General features: G+C 42.3%; 1 protein-coding gene across 1 annotated transcript; it reads right to left on the bottom strand.

The window, feature by feature from the left end:
* Positions 1-44: 44 nt before the first annotated feature.
* Positions 45-16,642, bottom strand: LOC114451179 (chromodomain-helicase-DNA-binding protein Mi-2 homolog). Its single transcript, XM_028429789.1, has 13 exons — positions 16,527-16,642; positions 15,043-15,155; positions 14,322-14,364; positions 13,692-13,821; positions 12,651-12,731; positions 11,106-11,527; positions 6,324-6,374; positions 5,415-5,488; positions 3,949-4,770; positions 3,630-3,810; positions 3,357-3,501; positions 191-471; positions 45-71 (listed from the first exon to the last, which is right to left on the bottom strand). The coding sequence occupies exons 6-13, from the start codon at positions 11,190-11,192 to the stop codon at positions 45-47; spliced, it is 1,668 nt and encodes a 555-aa protein (XP_028285590.1). The 5' UTR covers positions 11,193-11,527; positions 12,651-12,731; positions 13,692-13,821; positions 14,322-14,364; positions 15,043-15,155; positions 16,527-16,642.
* Between the last annotated feature and the right edge of the window lie 6,018 nt (positions 16,643-22,660).

Below are 22,660 nucleotides of genomic sequence, written 5' to 3'. Positions count from 1 at the left end.
AGGACTGGATTAGTTATTTCATTGTTGCATCTCAAGATCAGTACTCACTGGAACTGAGTGCAACACTGAGTCTAAATCACACAGTGCTCAAAAAAGCTTGTGGCATGAACAAAGTGTGATTCAGTGCTTTTTGTATAGTAAGATCAGTCAGACGGGGTTCTGTGCTGGTGCCACTGCAGCCTCCACCGACATGTCGGAGTCTGTCTGCGCCTCTGGAACCGCCACAGGTGCCGGACTGACGGGCACCTCTACGGTTTGGTGCCTGCCGTTTGTGAGGGCGCTGGGCCGAGGCCTGAGGGTTGTGCAGGTCCTTCTCTGGGCAGTTCTGCACAGTGATGATGCGGTTGAAGGCTTTGAGGCGGCGCCACAGCTGCAGGTAGACTTTGCACTGGATATACATGAAGATGAGTCCGCCTGTGAAACCTATGGCCACCACAATCAGCTTGGTCCAGAAGGGCCACTCCAGCACAGCTGTGGAGAAACACACACACATATGCACACACAGCAGGCGTCAGTCACCCTGCAGCACCGCCATCATGGTGGTGTCATGCAGTGCTGCGCTTACCATCCAGTGAATTGTGCTTCAGAAGAGAATTCTCCATAATTCCTCTGCAATTAAGAGTGGGTGTAATTTCTTTTTTATTGCTATGATGCGGAGAAAAATACTCTACACTGTGACGATACACACTTATAAAACACACTGCTGAACTAACACTGAATGTCATGACAACACTCCACACCATCACTGAACACTACCATAAATACAATAAACTGAGGGATCTATTTACACTTCTTAAAGGGATGATATTTCGTGCTGCGAGTGTGAAGTAGCTGTGTCAGATTTTAGAGTCCTGCCTTTTCTCTCTCTAATACAGTGGAACTCGACTCATTTTGATGTGCTGAAAAAAACGCAAAAGCAACTAGGTCATGTTTCCAGAAAAATCCACTTACTAAGAAACATCAATTGACCTTGTTGTATTATTGTGTTGTGTTATTTTGTGCAGGAACACTTCTTTTAAAAACTACACCCCACAACCGTATCATAGAGCAGAAGACAGCGTGTACCTGACCATGATGACTATTGGGATCAACTCTAACGGACCACATGATGCTTACATCCAATCATGCTCTTTAGGCAAAGGGCAGAATCAAGATGGATGTATCCATGCAAGTGACAGAAGAAATATTAGGGTGGATTGCCCCTTTAACAAATAAGTGAAGCTAAACTGTGAACTAAGCTGCCTCTCAGAGAAATCCTGTTTGCTTGAATTCACTCTTTAAATGACTGAAACCGTTGTTCTACTTTTAACCCTTCCCTTCCATAGGCACGCTTTCAGTTCATTAACATACATTTTGCAGAAAGTTTGCAATGTGTGACATGCAGGTCTGTCAGTCGACTGTGTGTGGTAATGAGACATTAAGACATATGTTAAACAGAGCTTCCCTGCCCTTTTGATAAACCCTGAAGTGAGTCATTTGTACTTTCTGGGTTTCGATTTCCAACAAAACACTAGCTTCTGGTTCGTCAGCTTGATTCAAAACACACCAGCTCCAAAGCCTGGCACACCCCAGTGTCTTCAGGGATTCCAATGTTATTATAAATGTAATTCATCTACAGATCAGCTGAAGTGTATCATTGATGTGTTAAAAGCCAGCAACTTTAATCTAAGCTGGACATCCTAATGTGCAGAGGAACACTTAGGATGGTCATCACAGTACGGTTTAAATGCACACATTTACTAGAGTCAGAGAAAACATGTCAACAACCAGAAACAACACAGGAAATCCATCTTCAAATAACCAAACCAAATAGGATCAACAGGTGAAGAGGTTATAGGTCACCATGTGGTGTTTTGACCACTAGGGGTTGGTGTAGAGTTACACTGTCAGTGGATTATCCATGCTGTTTGTATCACATGCTCTACCAACACACACATGAAGTTTTTAGATGATGTAAATACTGTAGTATTCTCTAGCACTATGGTGTATATAGTTAAGAGATAGAGCATGGTGTCTGCTTTAATTGAATTTAAGTAACATCTAACAAAACCATCACACTGTAGAGCTCCTCTTCACAGCTATAGGCCTATAAACAAACACAACAACCCTGCACAACACTGACATAAAGAGGACCCATTACAAGCTGTGCTACTGGCGTAAAATGATGACACTACCTATCTATGACGGAGCCTAAGCAACATAGGCCATCGCCAATCTTGGCGGGATTGATTTTGGCTTGAGTGTGAGTGGGTGGTCAAGGAAAAATTAATACCGGGTCCCACGAGGAGTCAAGAGCTGCGGTTCAAGAAGGTTTAAGAAGGTCAATACAAAGTCCCACTACTGGCATGTTACAGAGGGTTCTGGTCTACGCTGGTACAACTGTCCCATCAGACCGGAAGAGGGAGGAGATGCTATGACTAATATTTATTAATTTATTAGTAAAAACTTTGTATTCTATTGTCTTCTTCATTTTTAATCTTATAACTCTCATAGCCTAACTTTATAAATATGAACAACTTCCTCAAGGATTAATAAAGTCCTCTATCTATTATGTAGATATAAATCTAATAACTCTAATAACTTTGAACTGCAATAACAATAAAAATGAATTTTAAAAAAAACTAAAATCATATAAATAATCTCATTGTTTTTTAAAAATGCAACTGAATCATATCCAGTAATCAGCAACAAGTAACATATGAATTATCCTACTGTAAGTTACAACCTACCTTCTACCTTTAGAGACCAATAATTAACAGCCCAGCAAACACTACAGTAACTTATAATGGGGGCGGTCAGAAAAAAATCTATATATATGTATGTATGGCCCTGTGACAGGCTGGTGATCTGTCCAAAGTGTACCCACTCATGCTGGGCTACATGTTAGCTGCCAGATTTCTCTGCTTTACATTTCAATTGTAAATGTCTCTCTCTTACAGAGGATGTTGTTGCTTGGGAAACACAGTATGCCCAGCATTTAGTTAGTCATCATGGGGTACTTCCACCCAGGACCTGCCTAGTCTTCTGAATTGACTGTACAGTGTGGTCGTTTATCTAAACCGTTTGTGGAGTTGCCACGATGCAACTAAATTGCACAAAGTAAGACTGTAACGGTTAAGGACGTCAGGCTTTCTATTGTGAACGTGTGATGTTCAACTATGATTAGAAACTACAGAAACAAGTGACAGACAAACTGAGTTTAAAGTTTAAATGAGGGGAAATCCTCATCAAATAAGAGTACTGAATGTGAACAACACACCCCAGGGTACCATTCATGTTTCATATTGTCAATTAATGAAAGGTTTCACTGTGTACGTCTCTGGTATAAAAGGAAGAGGAGAGGAGACAATACTGACCGTTCTTCCCCAGTCTGATCTCTTCAGCCGTTCTCCTGACCAGAATGTAGACTGACCACAACATACACACTATTGCTATCAGGTGAAACAACACTGAACAGAAGATCTTTCTCCTCTCACTCTTCGACATGTGTAGCTTCTCCCACTAGAAGACAGAGGGATGGAGAACAGATAAGTTTAAAAAAATGTGTTCATAGCTGCATCCTGACACTCCTGTCTTAATGTTTGCAGCTCTCAGTATGAGTGTGTGTGTGTGTGTGTGTGTGGACTCACCTTGCGTAAAGGTTTGAGCTTGGTCTCCATGATGAAATCAAACTTGCAGAGCTCGCAGCAGCGAGTGTCGGAGGATTTAATCCACTGGTTGAGACAGGCCTGATGGACAAAGCTTAGGCTTCCCGTGCAGCGACAAGGTGTTATCAGAGGGCACTCGTCGTCGCCCTCACAGTGGCAGATCCTGTACACAAACACACAAAACACACAGAGACATCAGGACGTGGGACTGCTTTTATTAACTCTTTCTTTTTTTGCTGTTTTTGTTTGCATGATAGAGTTAAACTTGGTGATGATACACACTGTCTGAACACACACTTACCTGCAGACCTCCAGCTCAGAGTCCTCAGAGCAGGGTTGCACTGTGCCCCCATTCACACCGCAGTGTTTCTGTGGCATGGGCACTGACATGTCACCACCTCCTGACCCCCTTTCCTGGTATTTCTTGGTGATGAGCTCCTCGCCTTCCTCTGCCAATGAGGAGCTGACTTCGGGGCTACGTGACTTGTAGCTCTTCTCCTTCTCTCTGCTCTGTGACCTCTGCCTTGGTGAAACATGGCCGTCCCTCTTTGCTGCACCCCTATTGCTGCTGTGCCTTTTCTTAAGGCCACCACCATCCTCTACTAGAGGCTGGTTCTCCTTCCCTTCATCTGAGCCAATTGACTGCAGCTCCATAATCTCAGTTTTGTCTTCTCTTCCTTTGCGCCCATTTGTTACCTCCCTCTCTCTGCTGCTTCCACTGCGGCGCCGGGCTCTTCGGGCCTTCTCTTTGCTCCAGCTGCGGGCCTCCTGGCATGCATCATCCTCAGAGGAGGAGTCTGAATGCTGGGCCCCTGAGCGACGGAGGCGAGGTGGGAGCTCTCTCCGGTTCCTGAAGGAGCGCTCCCTTTTCTCCCCAAGCTCACTGCGGTCAGAGCTGAGGCTGCGGTCCCTGTGCTCCTGCTTGCCATTGGTTTCCACGCAGTCAAAGGTGGTGCAGCTGTTCCTCTTGCGGCGGTGTCGACGCTTCACCTGTTTTTTTTGGGCCTGAGCAGATGAGCCCAGATTTGTGCTGGTGACTGTCATTGCAGTGGACGTATGTGTGTGCTTGCTCTGTTTGCGTGTTTCAGAAGCATCCTCCTCTAAGCGGGTCAGCTGGCCAGAACTGAACACACACACAGGCACACAGATGGAGATGAGTCAAAATTAGGTGAGATGAGATGGAAAAGACATGACAGTCATTTAACAGAAGAAATGGGCAAAAATCTGACCATATGGACCTAAAGGATCAGTTCACTGAATTAATTGAACAACAACAACCAACCAAGTATACCATGACTCATTAAAGATAAATCACATGAAACAGAATGGCAATTCAGCCTCATTAGGTGGCTAAAGGCAATCCGTGGAAATGGAATGAACTGAGTGATAAATGAGGGTCCAAGCATTCTCACAAACATCACATATGTCCATGCTGGTATAGGACACAGCGTCCTTTCTGTCATAAAGCTAAAGAACTGGACCTGCCAGCGTGAACACCACACCACCAGCTGAAGGATCCCATTTCTGCAATCAGTCATCTTCCTCTCATTGATTGCGCTGTGGGGCACCACAGGATTTCAGTATCCATTTTAGGTTTGTTATGGCCTCAGGGTGCAGCAGACCATATTAATTCAGTCTCACTCAGTGGAGAAGACGCTTTGCATGTTAATATCACACAGAGGATTCTGGCTGCTAGTGGCATTAAGACAGCAGTGCTTCTGACCAGAAGCTTCAAATACAAGGAAACACTTGGGGACACTGTCTTACCTGCATATGTCCTGAGAAGACGGGGTTATCGATGTCCGTGAGGCTGTAGTGAGTCCTGCTGTAGAGTTGCTAGCCTGCAAAAAACAACATTATCTATTAGACTTCTGTAGAGGTGCAAACTATTCAAATGATCAAGAAGGACCTTGATTAGTTTAGAAAGTTTGCAGAAGGTTGTTTAATCAAGTCATTTTCTGGCCACCTTAGATTTTAACATTAGTGTGTATTAGTGTGCAGAATGTTTGGCCCAACATGTCCTCATTTGGTCGATAGTATACCTGCCTGATATCACACATATTTATGTTTTTGCTACAGACACATTAGACATGATTTCTGACATAGGCTACGGCATTATTCTACATTTGCAATAATGGAACTTATGATCGTATTGGCTGACATCATCTTATCATGTGACCAGAAAATACTGCAAAAGTCCTGCTTCAGAGGCGGCTGGCAGACTAAAAAGCTACAAGCGACAACCATAGGAAAGAAGCAGACAAAGTCAACCAAAGAAGAAGAAAGAAAGAGTGTCAGATCAGATATATAATTTTCTTTTCCACTGTTACAAATGCCAAAATAGTTTTTAACCAAAATAGCATAAAGACACATTGGTTCTAAGTTGGTCATTTTTGACCCATTAACAGACAAGTGTAGGGTCCAGTCACTGATACGTCAAAGGGTTATATGTTCATATATTTTCTTTCCTGCTTTATTACACAGTAAATGTATGAATCAGTAGAGTCTTTTTCACTAACACCCAGTATCATCTGGGACTTCAGGATCAGATTAGTGCAGGAGTTATGGTCCCAGCTCCAGCAGGCAGTAATGTAACTGTGACATAAACATGGCAGCAGCAGGTTGATCCTGTTTAAACAATGTTATGAAATGTGACCTTGATTTTGGCCCCGTTACCTTGGAGATGTTGCTGGATCGACTCCCTGAGCGCCCAGGTGCCTTCCTCCCCTGCAGGGTGAGGGAGACAGAACATCATTAGAGCCGGGGAACACAGGGAAGTATGAGATGCTTTAATGGAACTTGGCAGATATGTAGCCCGAGGTGTTTAAGCCAATCATTTTTTTCATATCACATCAACAATATTGAAACAATATTTTACTGCACTCAGGTCAACAGATGCTGAGAACTCACTTATCTCATAATATTTTAGTGTGGCCTCCAGTAGAGCTGCAATTATCATTGAAATGAAACGATTATTTTTTTAAAACAAAAAGATGATTTAACCAAGTGATTCAGCTGCAATCTGCTTTTATCCTGAAAGGTTTCCACGCCAGAAAATTACATGACGATCAATTTTTAACTCCCTCTTAAATAACTAATGTTTAAGGCCCTGTCTGCTCTGATTGGTCAGCTCCAGTGGCATGAACAGGCTCCGCCCACACCACAGGAGCTAAATGCAGTGTTTTGGGCAAAAATAATAAACTGGTTGAACATAAGTGATCAATATTTATCACAAATTCTAAAATAAAGAAACATTTATGAGATTAACTTCAAAATGTTGTTGGACCAGATAATGATGGTGTATAGTGTTCAATATATTATACAAAAACACAATTGGATTTCAGGGAATCTAAGTTCTCCAGCAACTATTACTAATAGTGAGAAATGTGCTAAAGGCTAATGTTATAATAAAAAGACTTTAACACTAGCTAGTTTGATGGTATTGAGCCTTGACTGAACCCTGCTGTGCAGAGGTTAAAATCCAGCATCAGGAGTCATGCGCAGCCACATGTCCTCGCTATTTCATTGTGACCTGAGCCAAAGCCAGCAATCCTATTACCTGTTTGTCCTGCTACGAGATGCTTCTCTGCAATGTGCCTCTATTTAAAGTCAACTTAAGATGCTTTTTCTAGAACTTCCAAGAGCCCTTGATTGTCTGAAACAAACCGTTAGACCTTGAACTCAACCACTAGACTTCTGTAGCCTTATTCTCTGCCTGCAGCAACACATTTTCCTTAGTCAGTTGTGTGTGGGAGTTTACCTTGAACACTCTAAACCAAACACTTTCCGTGATATGTTTATGTATGATTTAATGCACAGGACACTAACACACCTTTAATAACTGCTTGGCAAGAGTTAGATGAAGCACAGTAAAAGGAGTTTTTTTCTTAATACAGAAAGCAAATGAATTCATTTGTTACCATGAGGCAAAATATACAAATCCATTTTTAATATAAAGCCACCCACCACACCAACAAAATGATGTTTTAAGAAGTGGGCACCACAAAAAGTGGGATCTTACTGCCACTTAGTTCAGAGATGTTTTTCCTGCTCTTCCTACATCAGTACATCCTGTCTGCTGTCATCTCCAGTCACGAAAGCCTTGGCCACCAGGTGCATCGTGGGATAAAATCTGGGTTGCTTCCAGACACCGGACAAAACACATCCAACCTTGCTGCCTTTACTGTATGTTATGCACTGAGTATTGCTATGAATCAACAGTGGTCTCTAACACACACAGAGAGTGAACATTCCACAGAGAAAAAGCTACATAACCGCCCAACGGCCTGTTGTATAGAGTGGGCAGTGGAAAGTGAAGAACATAAGGAGAAATGATGCTGTGATTTTGAGCTTATGAAAAGGAAAATACATGTAAACAAATTCTTTAGATCACAACAAGCATAAAAATACAGGCTTGTCTGCAACCACATCAATCACATCAAGTTCCTGCATTGAAAAAACACCTACAGATCTTTTGTGCCTCCCTTGTGGAGGTGAAGCCTGCAGGGCTAAATATTGTTTATTAGCATTTTATTATTGCAATAGTTTTTGTGTGCTTTGTATCAGCTGCTTTTTTTTAGTGTTACATATGAACGGTGAGCATGTATCAACCCACACACATACAGTTGTGGGTACACACACTCCGTGCAAAGAATGAAATAAATAAAGCAGACACTGATGAGTAGAAGTCTGCCTCACCTAAGCTGCTCAAGGGATTTTCTGATAGCCACATTTAAATCAGTAGTCCTGCTTTGAGTCAAAGCAAACACTCACACTCACACACTCTCTCTCTCTCACACACACACTCACACACAGCAACTTTCCCAGGGGCGTTACACACATACAAAGGTTGTGTTGGGGTTAAGTTAAAAACATCATTTAGTCGTTATGAATCATAGAAAAGATAATCTTCCGCAAAACCCTTTGCACCCAGAAGAGTGTTTTAGTACAACAGACTCAATACATTGCTAAGAATCATCTGGATTTTGAATGCACCAGGAAGAGCTAGGCTTCCAATCCACGAGGCTAAACACATCTGTCCACACAACAATTTACCTCATGTCTTTTTCTGTACCCATCTATTGAAATGACCACAAATCAAAACTTATTCTTGCTCAGCCATTGAACAACAGTCCTTGGGCAAGAATGCCAGCACAATCTGTTCAAGCAGGCTTTTAGGCAATCTGGACACACAAATAAAGAAGAAGCATTTATCAGAGACATGCAAAGAAGCCAACAGCAAACTGAGAAATTATATTTTGGAGGCGTTCAAACTGCAAAGTAGCGGTGACCGTGTGATTCAACCATTGTATGCGTATTTCTAAATTTGACGTTGCTCAGTGTGTAAATGAGGAAGCTCTCTGCAACACCTTTGCTAAACCCTACAAACTGACAAGAGTTCACATTGATTGACAGACATGTTTCTCTGCCGCACATGTAAATCAACACAAAAAGAGGAAGAAACATTCAGTGCAGGCAAGTGGCTACACACTGAAACACTATAACATTTGATCTGCATGGATTCTCAGTCTTTATCTCTAGTTAGTTAGTCTGTCGTCTTAGACGGAGGCATCAAAGATTCTCTAACCACAACACCACAGTACACACAGTTCATCCTGCTGCACCATCTAAAAGCTCCAACGCAAAGGAGCTGTTTCAGAGCTATTGTCGTACTGTTTGCTTACCTGAGCCTCTGTACTGCTGTCGACACTCTGATTCTACTTCACAGCAGTGTGCGGACATGTGCATGTTTCTGCAGAGTGGATTATGTGGTGTAGCGTGGACAGAGGGATATATTTTGGGTCTGTGCCCTGGCAGGCAATCAAAACACCTCTCGCCACTTTTAAACACCAACGATGAAGCTGCAGCTGTACTTTTTATATTTAGTCCTGGTATATTTAAATAGGATCTAAGCTAAAAAAACATTTAAAAATAATAGCTGATCAGGTATGAACTTTAATCGTAGTTATAACTTTAAAAAGTCAACTGAAGACGGTCTGCATCAACGTGTTGTGTTGCAGATTTATCTCCACAGCAACTTAACTAAACAAACAAACTAAAAAAATGTGGCTGTATTAAGTGCTCATTATAACAGATAAGATGATGATAAATACAGCAGGTATGAATGTGATATCAGAGTACAAGTATTATGATTTCAAACAGGGAAATAAACGTGTATCTGATGCTGAATAGTAGACGTTTACTTGGAACGACGTGGCTGATGTTGATATTTACAAATTAGATTTTACATTTAATCATAGAAACTTTGCACATTTGATATTTTAATAAAAATCTGTTTTTTTATGTTCGCTTTTTTTGTCATGGACTAGGCAGTCATTGATTTCCAGTCCTTTGTAGAGTGTGAAACGCCACTACAACAGTGTGAAATCTGAGTGTCCAAGAATAGAGGTCTTTGTCTGCTGTGCAGACTCTGAGGCTCAGTGACTCTAATTTGTGTTTCTTATATTAAACAATGTTGCTAACCAAAAGGTACCACCAGCAGTGTGCATATTACCTATACATTTTAGAGTGTGCATATATACAGTTAATGTATGTACAGTACTTTTTTTTTACACATCAGTAGATTGCATGCAGCATCTTTCTGGTCCGGTGGTCTAAGTGCTTTTGACTCATTTTAGTTGTGTTAACTTTGTGTTGTCCAGCTACTATAAAAATTATAATGTGTAAAACAAGATCACAAAAAGGTCCTGAAATCTGTGGTTCATTTAGTCTTTTTAGTTAGACAGCAGTGTCAGATAATGAAGGAGAAGAGGTGGGTCTCAAACTAGGGAACCAGGACACTTGACAGGATGCTATTTATAGTCTTTGATAGTTGTGTGACAGTAGTTCCAGTCTATTTAACAATATGTTTTGTTAGAGTTCAGTTAGAGTTAAATAACAATAAATGGCCTGTACACAAACAGTGTGGAGTCCTGTGATGCTTTATATAATTTAACCTTAATTTGCATGATTTCATAAACAGCAGTCTTTATAAGAACCTCTTAAGTTCAGGTATGGCCACGATGGCCTCAGGTCTCCTCCTGCTGTCTACTCCAAATCCTCCTTTGCGTCACTTGATTGCCTTTTGCTTTTGACTTAATGAGAGATGATGTGAGGTGACGCAAATGAAATAAAAGGAATCCTAATGTGATGTGAGATTGTGGGATGAGATATGTGGATATGTAACGTCGGGCTCTATGGAAGATAACAACAAAAGCATCAAACCCCCAGTGAGGGAACAGTGTTAAAAGCCTGCTGAGTGCATTTATACTGTACATGAGAGGCTTAGCTGAAAAAAGTGTCAGCTGAGGCTAGAGCCTGAGAAAAATACACACACACACACACACACAGTATACAAACCACTTTGGACACAAATAACTTATCTTGAATCCTAAATTTCTGCACCCTGAACTGTACTGAACTCCAGAGGCGTTAACAGTTATAAAGCCAGAAACTCACCTCGTTCTTGTCTTTGGAGCGAGAAGCACTTTTTCCATTGATGACTGTGTCCCTGGCCGGAACCACGGTTATCTGTTGTATTGGCATGCTGCTGTCTCCAGGCAACGCTCCTGTCCTACTCCCACAGCATTCCCAGCGCGCGGTGCCTTCCTGTCCTCCGATCTGCGCTGCCGTGTGGGATCGGCTGTCCCATCAACGAGCTGTTTTCAGGGAAATGAGACGCCACTCCGGAATCGCCTTCCTGTGTAAGCCCAATCCGGATCATCAAGAAGAGCGGAGATGGAACTGGATCAGGTCACCGTGGCAACAAGAAGACAGCTCTGAAGATGGTGGGGTGTGAGGTCGTCATGACGACTGGGGAACTACTCAACAGTGTGCATCACTCCTCCTCCTCCTCTTCCCCCTCCTCCACCACCCTCCTGCTGAGAGAGAGAGACAAGAGAGGAAGAGTTCAGATGGAGCTGAGCAGTAAACAAGGAGGCAGGGATGTGGTTGTTGTGATATGTGTCTCTGTGTGTGTGTGTGTCTTGAAAGGGGCAGAGCCAGGATTTTCGTTGTGCTAGCTGTGTAACAAACATAAGGTCCAGGAGGATTAGAGCTTAGACTAACCTCAATCTTCTCCTCTGACCAGTGCCATGGCTAATAAGCTTACACAACTTGTGCACATGGACAGCATACACACATACACCTCAAATGTATGGGGACTCCCTGGTGTGAAACAATGTGTCAATCGATGTTAAACCACCTCATGTCTTCTGTCACGTTAATAGAATAAAATCCCTTTACTCATCTGACGAAGTGAGAAATATACACAAATCATGTCGCAGACTGTGTGTGTAGGTGTGTGTGTGCGTGCGTGTGTGTGTGTGTGTGGGTGGCGCACTGAGGGTGTAATCCTATTTCAGATCGTTTCAGGTCACGGGGATTGTGATTGATATAACAGGAAAAAAGTGGGACTCACTAAAAAGCAGCAGTCAGCGTGTCCACACACATGCACGGGACAACGACAGAGAACATTAATCATCTTGAAAGCTGTTATTTTCATTTGGCTTGGATGATTTTGTGGTTTTCTAGAAGACAGAAGACATTTCTAGTTAATTTCCACTACAAAGTATTCATCTTAATTACATTTCAGAGCTTTTTCTGGCAGTGAGAGTGATTTAACAAAAACTGTAGAGAGGTGTATGAGGTGAAAGGTCACAGAATATGACATCAGGACCGGCTGAGGCTTATAGCCATATAACCATGCTAACCTAGCTTGCACCTAAGAGCGCGACTAAGAAAATGAGTCATTGGTGTGTTTTTTGTTCAAAATGAACAACTACTATAGGTAGCTCACAAACATGCTGTCACATTTACTTGCTGGGAAAAAAATATAAGAGACACCAGCCAGGTCTGGTTACATGAGACTTCTTCATAGGATTTTCTATTTCCATCACAGACATGCCACGTATCTTTGGCTAAAATGGAAATAGTGTAAATGCTTCATCAAGGTTCCAACGTGGCGCTGTGGTTTTGTTTCTTTCTTTGTTTTTTACTTCTTACCGGTGGACTCATTTTTCTTTCTTGGGACTTTCCAGGGCTGCTTGCTGTCTCACTATGGCTCCTCTCATCTTCCTGCAGCCACTGTTAAATGTAAACATTTCCATTAAAGTGAGTTTTTATTGGCCAGATATTTGTGCTGAGGTAGAATGTAACTTAAACTGACCTCCTGTCTCCGTCGTGCTCACCTTTCACTTCCTAAACCTGCTGGGTTACCTGAACTTATTCTAGTCTTTCATGTGTTGAATGTGTTCATAGTCACTGACTCCAGTGTATTTATATTGTGTTGACATTTCCTGTCATTTCTTTTTACAGGATGCAAACAATGTGTTAAATTATGCATAGAGAATGTTCGGCTGTTTTTCTTTGTCTGAGAAGAGAAGTGGTCAAGTCAAGTGTCCTAGATATGCATTTTCACTCACCCACATCCTTATGACACACAGGTGAGTGTGCATACACACATCACTACAACTAGATTGTAAAGGAAAAACTGGAAGTTAATTATTCCATCAGCATCAACTTACACATCTATATGCACGACTTTGGTTCTTTAACTTGCATCTCCAGAACATACCTGCATATATGTGCTGTGTGCAGGTACTGATAATCAGCATGTCAACTGATAAATCACAAAACCAGAAAACCAGCAGAGCTGTGACCTCAATGAAGTTTCAGTTTCAGAGCTTTTTCCATGCTACAAACACTTTTCACACTAACTAACAGCAAAGAGCAGTATTCACGAATCTTAACGTGAACACCTTTCACACAGGGAGTTTCCGTTCACACAGAGGCACAGGTCCATTAATAATTAGGGTTAATATGATCTCACTTGAACTTGAGAGGGGACGTGTAAGGCAGCTCTTCACAGTTCTCACAAGTGTGTGAGAGAAGAAGAGAGAGGGAGAGAGAAAGCAGAAGTGTGTCTGTGTATGTCAGGTGTCATGAAGCTGCTGTGTGATGCCCCCGGGTAAGTGTTTAACCCTAATTGTGATTCAGTGTGTGATGGGATGTCAGCTGATTGTACTGATGTGACTGTCAACATACAGCTGTGGATAGATGGCCTCTCTGTTAATGGAGCTGGAGGTGCTGACCATCCTGTTCTCTCTCCTGGTTTTCGGCCTCTTCACTCTTGCTGGTATGCTCAATGAGGAATGTGTCCACTTGAATGGTACGGCTGCAAACACACACACACGCACACACACACGTGTAAAATAAATATTGAGCCATATTTCATAATAACTTCCCAAAGGTTTCTCCAACTGTAGCCATTCATAATTTTAAATTTAGTTTCTAATCTAATATAAAAGGATATGAAACTGCTCCCTTCAAAATAAACTAAATTAAATGAATGACTTTGGGATTTATAATGGTGTCGGATCAGTACGCTGCCATAGTTTTACTGTGTGTATTAAAAAAAATTCTGTGCAAATCTATAAGAACAGCTTTACATTAACATGCAGTGTGATTGAAACAACATGAACTGGAACCTTGACATTACCATGCAGTTCATTTAAAGCAGAGCAGCAAAATACAGCGTTTGCCTGTAAAACTGTATCAAAGGATTGAATACAGTATTTTAATTAAATGTGTTTTTAAAACTTGTTGTACTGTACTTTTATTTTAAAATATCCCTGCATCGATAACCCTTATCCAACAACAAGCCCTCAAACTTACTGTGGTGTTGGCTGTTGGCCGTATGCTTCAGTTCATTTGGATGCTGTTAGAAAGAAAAAAAGTGTCATTATATGATGGTGTTAAATGTATTGCAAATTCTCTCTCGTGTGGCGCGCCTTGCATGTCAGTGTATGACATTGCATGGCAGCAGCCTTAAAGCAATTTTCCTCCTGGGATTATTAAAGTATTTCTGATTCTGATAAATAAAACTATAGTTTTTAATATTAATAAAAGTTCAATTTTATTTGACCTCTTTAGATCTGATCAGCAGTTAGTCTGTTTTGCTGTGTTTACATTATAAATATATATTTAGGTAAAAAACAATGATCCATTTTTGAATCTTTTCATCTTTTGCAGAATCTAATGCTAAAACACAGAATGAGGAACTGATGGTCTGACTCCAGATGTGGCTCAAACCCTCTCTGACTCGTCCCTGCCTTATGATGACGTGTATGACTGTTTGTAAGTTTTGGCAGGACAAAGTGTAACCTTTGAACGTGTGTGTGTGTTGTGTGTGTCATGTAAAGGATCTGGTGTTATTTGCTTCCAGGATAAGGCACAAAGGAGTGGCTTACATTGTGCACTGTAAAAAATAAAAGACTTCAATAAACAAAAGACTGCTTCGACAGTGGCATGACGCCTGCTTTCTGTCTGTGCTTTTTCAGAGAGTGTAGACAAGAACACACATGCTTGGTGTTTTCAGCTGCCGCTAATCTTCTACCTGTGAGTATAAAATCATCTTTCTCCTTTCTTGTGTCTTTCACACGTGTTCAGTGAGGATGGATCCGTATCGGTTGCAGGTCATCTGTGCTTCCTGGAAGGCTGTTCAAAAATCTAGGTCAGAAACAAAAGGTGTGGAGGCAGGATTAGAGCCAGCTCTCGCATTATTCTGCTGGAATGAGATGACTGTATCACTCTTGTTAGAGATGACAGGGTGGAGCATGTGTGAATGAGTGTTACATCTACAGCTGCAAGAAAATGTGTGAATCTCAGGCCATCTGTCACTCAGCCTCTCTCTGACAATATAAAACTACACATAACAGGCACTGAACCAGGCTGGAGGTTTTAGTGTAGAAGATCAAAAACTGCAAAAAAATGAAAAAAACTTCTCAAACGTCACTTTTTTTCTTTGATTCCATCCCCGACTGTTTTATTCATGTGAGCTCGGCCTTCAGCCTCATTCAGTCTCTCACACTGTGATACACATGAACCACATGAACCGGACGTGTTGTTGTTGTTTCAGCGATATGCACCATAAAGCTCTGTTCGCAGGACAAACAACAGGGATAAACTTTAATACTGCAGTGTTGATATTTGAATATAAACACAGGAGCATGAGCACTAAAAGGTATACTATTATAATGCCATCTGGTGGCGATGGTCGGTACAGCACCACAAGTTTCATGGATTAACTTAAATAATGGGGAGGTAAAGGTATTCCTGACAAAATGATTCCTCTGATAAATGTAAATCCCACATATAACAGCAGCACTGACCTGTTTGTTGAGCAGTGAATCAGGTCCATTTTGTCTGTAAAACTGGAGGTTACAGAACCCCAAGTCACTAAGAAGCAGTAGTATTGAGGAGCTTAGTTTTTGGTCATAACTTGCTTGTAAGATAGCAAAAATTACTTTGATTTGTTCTGCATTGTGGTAGCATTTGTTTTTTTTTTCTATATTGGGCTACTACACTATTGAATATAGTATAATAACTATGTTCCATTTTTACTTATATATCCTAATTATTTGTCCTTTTTTAATCACAAATATTTACAAAATAAGGAGTGGACTGTTGTGAACATATTGACTTGTTAACCATGTGTACAGTGATGCATACAAGTACACGTAAGTGTTGACAGGGAGGGTTAAGAACAGGTTAGCATTAGAAATCCTACAGCATAGGTGAGGAACTGAAAGTATAGATATGTGAAGAATCTATTCAGCTGTTAGGCATCATGTTTAAATTTAGGTGGAAAAAAGTTCTAAACATGTTACTGACAAACTAGAACAATGGCCATGCAGCTATATGTCTCCACTACGTCGTAGAGTTGCAGGTTATGCCCGTCTGTCCAGACCTGTACACTGCATGTAGTAGATCTAGAGAGTATCTGTTCCATTAATGTGAATATGTCCATGCTTCATAGGTGCATGCTTTGTGTTAGGTAGCTGTGTAGATGGAACTGCCATTTACTGGGTTTGAGCTGACCTTCATCATTGTTGCCTTCATCATCTTCTCCCTCTTCAGTCTGGCCTCAGTCTGCATCCAGCCAGGTACACAATCATCCACTCTTACCTGACACTCAGGCATACAGAGAGAGAGAGAGAGAGAGAGAGAGAGAGAGAAGCATAAATGTTGTGCTGACTATGTTCACTATTTTTCAGATAATAAAACAGATGTTTACGAAGTCGACAGGTCACGGCCGTGTAACAGGAAGCAGAGAGTGATCACCAAACACGCTGGACAGCAGCCATACAGTCAATGATCTGCATCAGCTGGGTTTTGTTGCACTTTATGACACACAAGATGACTGAAAGTGAACTGAAACAATGGCTTTTCTTCTGTCTTTTTAAATCCTGAGCATCATATAATCTTAAGAAAATCCACATAACACTGAATTTTCCTAACAGAAGCTAAAATAAACTTTAATTTGTGTGATCAATTAAAAGATGAACAAGAATATTAAAAAAAATTGTGTTGCTTCAGATGGCAATTTGTAAAGAAAACTTGCTTATTTCATCATACACTTTTTTTACTTGTTTTTATTCTTTAATCTGGAATCAGAGAGTTCTACAGGCTGCACTTCAAATCTAACCACAGACCCTGTGTGTGTGTGTGTGTCCTTCATAGGCCACTGTGTCTGAGTTAAGATTTAACAAACCAAGTGACTTTTGGCCTCTGAAGCCCTTCTGGGGTGACATCACAGGGGGGGTCGGAGGCTGCTCCCTGTTGAGTTTGCCCCTCGACCCCTGAGCCCTCCGTCACTTCTCCGCAGTCAGCCGTCTAGTTGTGGACACAGAGCGGAGGAGGATTCTAACTGTTTTTGAAGAAGCTGCAGGAGAATAAAGAAGAAAATGTCTCATGACTCATTTGTGTGTGTGTGTGGGGGGGGGTCCTCTGGTGAGGTGTGTGCTGATGGGCCGCACTGTATGTGTGTGTCTGTGTATTGGCTGTGCACTGCTGTTCATGTGTATATGCATCCATTTGGGCCTGTATTGGGCAATTGAAGATAAAGGGTCTTAAGAGTAATTAAGGTGAGGCTGGCTGCGGCCCTCATTATCACTGACGACCTTATGGCATAACAACAGAGCCACTATGACTCCTAACGATGGACAACGAACTGACCCATAAGATCACAATCAACACCCGCACACACAGACAGAGACACGGGACTACACCCCAAAGATTTCAGACGTCACGGCACATAATGCGTCCATCTAAATGACTGCGTGTAGACGAGCTGCGGTCATGTAACACTGATCTGAACTGCTAAGATTTCAGACAATGACAAATAAACACACTGAAACATGGGCAATATGAATACCATTTTCTATAACTGTATACATATGTTTATATTAAACATGGTCAAAAGGAAGTATCAAGTCAAAGACAAATACTCTCTAAGGTATTTCTATGATATTACATAAGAAGATCCATCAAGCATGTATTATGAGTGCAAACACTACTTACAGGCTCAGCACCTTACTTGATGTATTTAGGTGTGTATGTGTGTACACATGTAGTACTGTTCAGACGAGTTGAACTGAAGTCATTTTATGAGGCACTGTTCTTCCTAAGAAGCTTTATCAGAGAGGAAGTTCCTTATCTGAAGGTCCTGGTCAGGAGATGATGGGAGAGAGGAAGAAGAAAGTGAAGAAGAGGCGGACCACAGCTGACAGGAGGACCACGACTGCTGTAACACTCACAGTAAGCGGCTCTGCAGTTCAACTGTTTCCTGAATTACAAACAACATTTACACCAAAACCCTTGTGACATGGCTGACTTCTTCATTTCTTAGTAATCAGGTGATACTGTGCAGAGTGAACAGGCTCCTCTGCTCAAACATTACTATCTATCTCTGTTTTATTGTTGAAATGAAAATTATGATCAGTGTGTGGGTGTTATACTTCATGTATCTGCATGGGTTTGTGAGTGTGCATGTGATTGTACATTACAGCATGAGAATGTGAAACTGCCAACTTTTTGTGTCTGTGGCCAGTAGCTATAAAGAAATCATCAATATATGCTGTAAAAACAAAAAACCAAACAGCAGCTGACTTGGAAGAGAGGCTTTAGAAATGCTGCGATGAGTCCAATATATCACCCATCAAACATGTTTTACTTAACTGTAAACTGATTATTTTGGGGTTTCAGCCTGCATCAACACTTGGCTGTTCTTTTTTATTTAATAAGATATATATATATATATTTCTACTAAAATCTCAGAATAGCTTTGCCTTTAAGGGTGGAGCGGGGCTCCGTTATGTTCTGTTGCCCTGCCAAGGTACTGAAGCGGTTTAATTGGAGGTTGGAGGTTACCCTCTGTGTGTGTGTGTGTGTCTTGTAGGGGAGTGTTTGAGCAGGCCGGGTAATCCTTGTAAAGACGTATAATCCCCAGGGAGAGCAAATATTACAACATGCCAACCTCTAATCAGTTACAGAAAAAACCTGGAGGGAAAGAATTTAGTATGAATCAAGTGTTTCTGTTTACAAGGGCAGAGACTGAGAGACGGAGAGTGAAACAGCGGTTTTCTTAGTGGTCAGTGGATACCAGGTGGCTGTGAATGACAATTGGAGTCTGATTAGCATATTCAAATTGGGGGAAAATAAAAGTTTTTTGAAAGACAATAGCTGCCGATATGCAAAGTGTAGCTCGACACAGAAACAAACTACATACCTCAGCTGAGCGTGTGTACATGAGTGTGTGCGTCTGTCGCTGCACTCGTCAGATCCATGAGGAATCTCTGTCATTTCAAGCAGCATTTTTGCAAACATCATAAAACAATAAAGGGGACATTTCAAAAGACATGCTGGCACTGACACAAACACTCATAAATAAACTTCTAATAACATACAGGGAGAATTTTGCCTCTTTTTGAGGGCTAAGGAGAAATGATGGTCCAGATGCTTGTTCAAAGTCTCTGTGACTGTTTTTAGCCCTGTGCTCCATTAGTGTCCTGCTGCTTCTCTAATCCTCATTCACATGTAATGGCTGACATTTCATCTTAATGTGTTAATTCATTAGCTGAGTGCTGAATGGAGAGTCCACAGAGAGACGGCTGTAAGCAGACACGCTAATGAGTCCCCACACCAGCAGTAACCACGGAGCTAAGGCCAAGTCAAGTGGGTTACCTGCTGCAAGAAAATCCCCCCCGGTGTACCACCAGCTGACAACCTGGATGAGCTGGACGTGGAACTACAGCTTACCTGGAGCAAAACTTATTACTCATTTTTTAAATGAGTAATAAAGTCCTGCTGATTCCAGAACGTAAACAAATCGACATAATCTCAGTTAACAACACTACTTTCCACTGTTACACAAGGCCTCTACACACACCTCCAATCGTCATTCATTCTGTGCCAAAGGGTGTCAATAAGAAGATGGTAGCAAACGGTTCTCATTCGTAAAGGACCTCAGCTCCCACAAACACAGACAGACGGACCATCATGCTGGCAATCCCAGACAGTAAGCAGCATCCCAGACACACAGACAGACACTCAGACTTCTTTTCTCCTCCGCCGCATCTCTAGGTTTCATTCAATCAGCCCCAAAATGCTTGATGCAAACAGTCCACCCCCCCAAAATCAACCCCCACCCACCCATCCACAGCGCCACCCAAAAGCCCCAGATGTTTGTCTCCTCATCAGAACGGGGGCAGGGAGTGAAGGAAGAAGTGGGAGGAGGAGGAGGAGGAGTGGGGGTGAGGGGGTCTCTTTCTCCAAGGACCTGCTACCTTCAGCTCCAGCTTCTTAAATCTTTGCTCTAATGTTGTTGGTGATAAATTTCTCTGTCTCTTTCTGTTGTCTTATATATCACACTTGTGTACACGTGCACACAAAATGCTGCGTGTGTGTTGAAGGGGCAGTTAGAGTGCAAGGAGGAGGCTTCCTGTCATTTGAATTACCCTCTACATGTGGGGTCAATATGTGCTATGCTGGAGTGTGTGTGTGTGTGTCAGGGGTTGAGGTGGGGGCTGCAATGAGAGCTACACCCCCCCCCCCTCCCTCTAAAAGGCTGTATAAAGGAGGAGGAGGTGGAGGCACCTTTGTCACTTTGCTCTCAGACACAGAGACAATCACACACTCTCACTGGACACACAAACACTCTAGACACACACATTCCTCAGGGACATACTGATTGTCCTCAGAGACAGAGGTAGCTGCTTGTTACACTCTCCCTTTGGGCCTTTGGGACCGCACAGCGCAGTAGGAGGTCTGAACCAAGCCGAGCATCATCAGAAGGACTCTGGACTTTTGAGGGGATTTATCAGCAGACATGAGGATCTTCAACCTGCTCTACCTGCTCCTGCTGCTCGTTGCTATTGCAGCGCCCGTCTCCTCCGTCAGGCCAGGTGAGCATCTCCAGACTTGCGTCACTCTTTCTTGCGCCATATGCTGTTTGTTTCCAGTAAAACACAGTCTCAACTTGCTCAACTAAGCTGTACACGATGAAAAATTCTAAGTTAATGGGTTGAAATTTCGTGAAATGATGCGTTGAATTTTATATATTTACTTTTTAGCGCTAACAGGTGCGCATACATGTGCGCAAAAGCGTAATGAGCTTAAAACAAACAGCTGTTGTTCAGGAGGGCAGCTTCGGGCTTGAGGTCGTGATGTGGTTCATGTGATGATGAGAGAGCAGAGGATGGAGGGAGGAAGAGGGGAGGGAACGGGACGGGAGCGGAGCGCCGCCGGGGATCGTGCAGTGGCCCCAGTGAGGCCCATTGTCCCCCGCTGGAAGTCACTCCGGCGCGCTTTTGTTAATCACGGTGTTAAAACGCCATGCAAATACCCCGAGCATTATTAACATGACATGGAGTAGCAGTGCCAAGTGTAAAGAAGCCTACCTTCAGGCGTGGGGAGCAGATTCTTTCAGGGGTGACTGCTCGAAGGCAGGGGGGCGGAGGTGGTGGTGGGGGGGAGTCATAAAGTCATCTGGCAGTTTATATCTTCCTGGGCTTGGCTGGCAGCCTGTGAACCACGGGAGTCAAAGTGGATTTATTAGGGACGTTTAAAAATAATCATGTGTTAGGTCCTTGTGTCCCAGCTGTTTGTAATTGGGAGCAAATAACAGAAGAAAGTGGCCACAGGAGGTGAAGCTGAGTCAGAGTGAAAGCTAGAGTTTCATCATTGTAGCTGACATTTTAACTTTTTTTTGTAATACTAGTAACACATCTGGTTGGATTCATTAGGGCGGTCACATGATGTGTAGACATCCACCTGTACACATAAACTATACTTTAACTACATAAATGATTGTGTGAATCACCATGTGTATCAATTCTGCATGTAATAACCCCATAAAATCCATTTTTATTTTAGATTTCTTAAACCTCAGGAGAAAATACCACAAACACCACTGCCCACACAGACGCTGCCTGCCACTCCACTCCAGAGTACCCTTCCCATGAGGTAAGCTGTGCCCATTGGTACATGTGTTTCTGTCTGATACGAGGAACAGAGCTGCCAGGTGGCAGTTAAGAAGGTGTGTGTGTGATTAGTGGCAGAGGTGTGTGCTCACCTAGCAGAACAGAGGTCCTGTGGGAGGGTTGGGAGGGAAGGGGGGGGGCTCCAGACATAAATCTCACTAACGATGAACAGGAAGGCTTTAGTGCCACGAGTGGTCTGGACGGTGTTTGAACAGGGAGAGGGGAGGGGGAGGTACAGCAGGTGATTTCTGTGCATGCAGTTTTTTTGTCTGTTGTGAACTTCCTGTAGCAGGAAACTAAATCATGTTTTCTTTAACAGAAGCACAAAAATAACAAGAGTGACTAAAGGAGAGAAGTGTGTGTGGCACCAGCACCATGGATGGATCCTAGCAGCAACATGAAAGAGGACTGGAAATGAAAAAAAAAAGATTGGGACACAAAAAAATGGTGAAAAAGCCACCCAAAGACTCATGCACTCATGTATATCATTTATATGGAGTGGCTTCTTCACACGCCATGCAGAAAAGATACAAGAATCTGGTTAAAGTCAAACTCAGTTCAAGGCTGTGGATGAATTAACTCTTTAGTCCTCACCAAATACAAAGCATGACATGCTACGGCAGCCCTGTGGCCACAGACCGAGGTCTGTCCAGTTGCGAGCACCTTCCTTTGTTCTTCTTCTATGAAGAAAAA

This window comes from Parambassis ranga, chromosome 1, assembly GCF_900634625.1.
Source record: "Parambassis ranga chromosome 1, fParRan2.1, whole genome shotgun sequence".
NCBI classification, from domain to species: Eukaryota; Metazoa; Chordata; class Actinopteri; family Ambassidae; genus Parambassis; species Parambassis ranga.
Note: the sequence above shows the minus strand (reverse complement) of the source record. Positions and strands in the feature narration are given on the sequence as shown.

Coding starts and splice junctions, on each gene's coding strand:
- LOC114451179 (XM_028429789.1), bottom strand. CDS start 11,192: ATGCCAATACAACAGATAACCGTGGTTCCGGCCAGGGACACAGTCATC. Junction 3,811..3,948: donor TCTGAGCTGGAGGTCTGCAG/GTAAGTGTGTGT, acceptor GTTTGTGTACAG/GATCTGCCACTGTGAGGGCG. Junction 3,502..3,629: donor AGCTCAAACCTTTACGCAAG/GTGAGTCCACAC, acceptor TCTGTCTTCTAG/TGGGAGAAGCTACACATGTC.